The sequence below is a fragment of the Tamandua tetradactyla genome (genome assembly GCF_023851605.1).
Source record: "Tamandua tetradactyla isolate mTamTet1 chromosome 22 unlocalized genomic scaffold, mTamTet1.pri SUPER_22_unloc_2, whole genome shotgun sequence".
Classification (NCBI taxonomy): domain Eukaryota; kingdom Metazoa; phylum Chordata; class Mammalia; order Pilosa; family Myrmecophagidae; genus Tamandua; species Tamandua tetradactyla.
Genome location: NW_027518252.1, coordinates 1,424,237 through 1,427,630, shown reverse-complemented (window position 1 = coordinate 1,427,630; position 3,394 = coordinate 1,424,237). Strand labels below are relative to the sequence as shown.

At 37.7% G+C, this 3,394-nt stretch overlaps 1 protein-coding gene across 1 annotated transcript; it reads left to right on the top strand.

Annotated features, from left to right (window-relative positions):
* Positions 1-1,611: 1,611 nt before the first annotated feature.
* Positions 1,612-2,541, top strand: LOC143672940 (olfactory receptor 7A17-like). Its single transcript, XM_077147367.1, has one exon. It carries the CDS (start codon positions 1,612-1,614, stop codon positions 2,539-2,541), a length of 930 nt encoding a protein of 309 aa, XP_077003482.1.
* The last annotated feature ends 853 nt before the right edge of the window (positions 2,542-3,394 follow it).

Below are 3,394 nucleotides of genomic sequence, written 5' to 3'. Positions count from 1 at the left end.
GGTTGAGAGACTGACAACTGGAAACATCTGTAGAGTTCCCAACTGTATTCCAGCTCTTACTCAGGTCATAACTTTAGTCAGACACTTAAAATTTTAAATCCCACTGATTTATACAATTGTAGAATTGGTTCCACAAGACTACTACTTTTCTAGAGTTGATTTTGTAAGAATTTCATGAGAAAAATCTTTATAAATACACTAGCTCAATTATGTTGCAGAAAGACATCAAATAAAACTTCTAATGAGTGATATTTTAAATGAAGAATTAACATTACCTCCAAAGTGTGTTACAGCCATGATTATTTCTAATTGATTGGGAAAAAGTCTAACTTTGTCAAGGAGTGCACTGCTTATTGTTTCATATCCAAAGAGCTCAGTTTTCCATTTGGTTTAAAAGGAGAAAAGCAATGTTCCAGAGAGAACAGGGGCTATATCCTTATCCCAAGTCAATGCTTTGTTGGAGATCCAAGGGAATAGTTAGTAGGAGTCATAGTCATGGACATGGGGAAAACTTTAATTCAGAGGATGGGAAAGGTTGCAGATAGTTAGATCTATGCAAAGGTAGTAGGATCCACAAAGTACAAAAGAGATAAACCTGGGTTCACCTGATGCAACCTTGTCTCTTGGGAACAGAGCATGAGTGGGAACCATTTCCATTGTCTATTGACCAGTGTCCCAAAGGAGAATGAAGACTCTGGGGTGAGGCAACAAGTGAATGTGCTAATAAGGGATGCAGAGATAAATGTACTAATTAGGGATAGAGGGAATTGTGAATATAAGCATCTAAGGAAAAGCTGTATATAACCTCTCGGTTGCTATCCCTCCTTATATGCAATGGGACAGTATCTTTGGATTTCTAAATCTGGCTGGGGGGTGGATACCTGACTCCTTCCTACTATCTGGTCTGTGGTCAAAACTTCAGTCTCCATTACCAACAACCCAGGAAGGATTTCAGACTTTCACAGGGAGACGTTCTTCTAAGAGATACCTTCCAAGTGACCTGTAAAGTAAGGCTAGAGGATGTAAGAAAGTGTCAGAGATAATGGATGCCAAAAACTTTTATCTGAGGTCATCAGAGATGCATGCAGCACAGTCCAGAGCTGACATCACCTGACTTGTTGCCTCCTTAAGTAAATAAGTTAGTGTGTTTATATGCAATGTACTTAAATTTTATTTCTATATAATTTCTATATAATTCTATATTCAGAAACCTCTGTGTAAAAAAAGATAAAGAACCTAGTATATTCTTTGCTTCCTTAGATTTTACAATACCCTGTAAAAGTCAGAGTACATTGAAATAAGAAGTGCAAGTGAGGTATTGTATTCAGGAATACATCAGAAGATGAAATATATATCAGAGTAATAGACAGTACTAGCATGTGCATGTATTTAGAGAATTATTTGGAAACATTTTGTTCATTATATGAGGTGAAGAACCAGGACTGAAGTGTCCCCACTTGATTGTCAAAATCCAGATCAAAACATGAAAGACAGAAATTAACTTCCTGAATTAATAATAGAAATTCAAGCATGTCCACTAGACCAACAATGTTTGTTTGTATAAAAATTAGTCATATACTTTCTCTCTTTCTTCCTAGCTATATCTCTCACATGGAACCAGAAAACCACACCCGACTTTCAGAATTCCTTCTTCTAGGGTTTTCAGAGGCACCAGGATTGCAAACCTTCCTCTTTGGGCTCTTCCTGTCCATGTACCTGGTCACCATCTTTGGGAACCTACTCATTGTCCTGGCCACCATCACCGACTCCCACCTCCACAAGCCCATGTACTTCTTTCTCTCCAACCTATCCTTTGCTGATGTCTGTTTTATCTCCACCACCATCCCAAAGATGCTGGTGAATCTTCAGACACAGAGAAAAGTCATCTCCTATGGAGCCTGCCTCATGCAGATGTCCCTTTTCTTACTTTTTGTAGGGTTGGAGGACTTCCTCCTATCTGTGATGGCCTATGACCGCTTCATGGCCATCTGTCACCCCCTGCACTACACAGTCACCATGAATCCCCAGCTCTGTGTCCTGCTGGTTCTGGGCTCCTGGATCACAGCTGCCTTGAATTCCTTGTTGCAAAACTCAATGGTGTTGCAGCTCTCTTTCTGTGCACCCTTGGAAATCCCCCATTTTTTCTGTGAACTTAATCAGATGGTCCAACTTGCATGTTCAGACACCTTTGTCAATGACATGGTGATGTATTCTGCAACTGGGATCCTGGGTGGGGTTCCACTCACTGGGATCCTTTTGTCTTACTCTAAGATCGTTTCCTCCATACGTACAATCTCATCAGCTCAGGGGAAGTATAAAGCATTTTCCACTTGTGTTTCTCACCTCTCAGTGGTGTTCTTATTTTATTGTACAAGTCTTGGGGTGTATTTTAGTTCTGCTGCTACACACGACATATACTCAAATGCACCAGCATCAGTGATGTATACTGTGGTCACCCCCATGCTGAACCCCTTTATCTACAGTCTGAGGAATAAAGATATAATAAGGGCTCTGAAAATATTCTTTGGAAGAAAGCCATAAGAGCATCATTTTTGCTGGTGCTGAGGAGGTACCTGTAATTTCAGGCTCATAAAGAGATCTAGCAATTTTGATACTTTTAACCAAACATGGCATTAAGAAATGTCTCTTTCTATTTATTTCAAAGTCTTTCATGTGTTTGATCTTAATCTACCTCATGTATTAAGTTTTCTCTTTATCTTACATATTAACAGTTTTTCCTATTGTCCACTTTCCAATATTTCCCATGTTTTCTCAATATTGGAGGAGAAAGAACTTGTAAATTACAAATAGTAGAAAAACACAGACTTAAAGAATATCTTATTCTCAATTAAGACTTATAATCACAAGCATTTTTGTTTGTTTGTTTAACTGAAAGAGTATTGGAAAGTTTTACTACTCTCATGGAAAAAAGTACCCGTGTTATCTAAGTTTATAATACTTTAATACAAAGGACACTGCAGCTTTTCATTCTTGTGTCTGTCATTTAATTGTCTAACTTTTCCTTAAAAAATCTTTCTACTACTGCAGACTTTCACATAGTGGTCCTTTTTATAGCAGGTATTCAGATTTTACCTTTGTTATTATGATCCTGTTATCTTCTTCAGAACAGGGTCATCACTACTTATCATGGGTGGTCTCTGCATTGGGTGCTATAGACAAAGTTGTTTGTTCAATATATGTCTTTCAAGTAGAGTTTAGAAGGAAACAAAATTACAAATATAAGATATGATGTGGTCATCCCATCACAAATAATCTTAAAATTGGTGAAGAAAAATGTTCAGTTATGTACTGCTTAACTAAAGAATGATTTATTGTTCATGATGTGGGTGTCCTCATTGAATTATGGAATCTTAGTGCACATATGTAAAGGTAT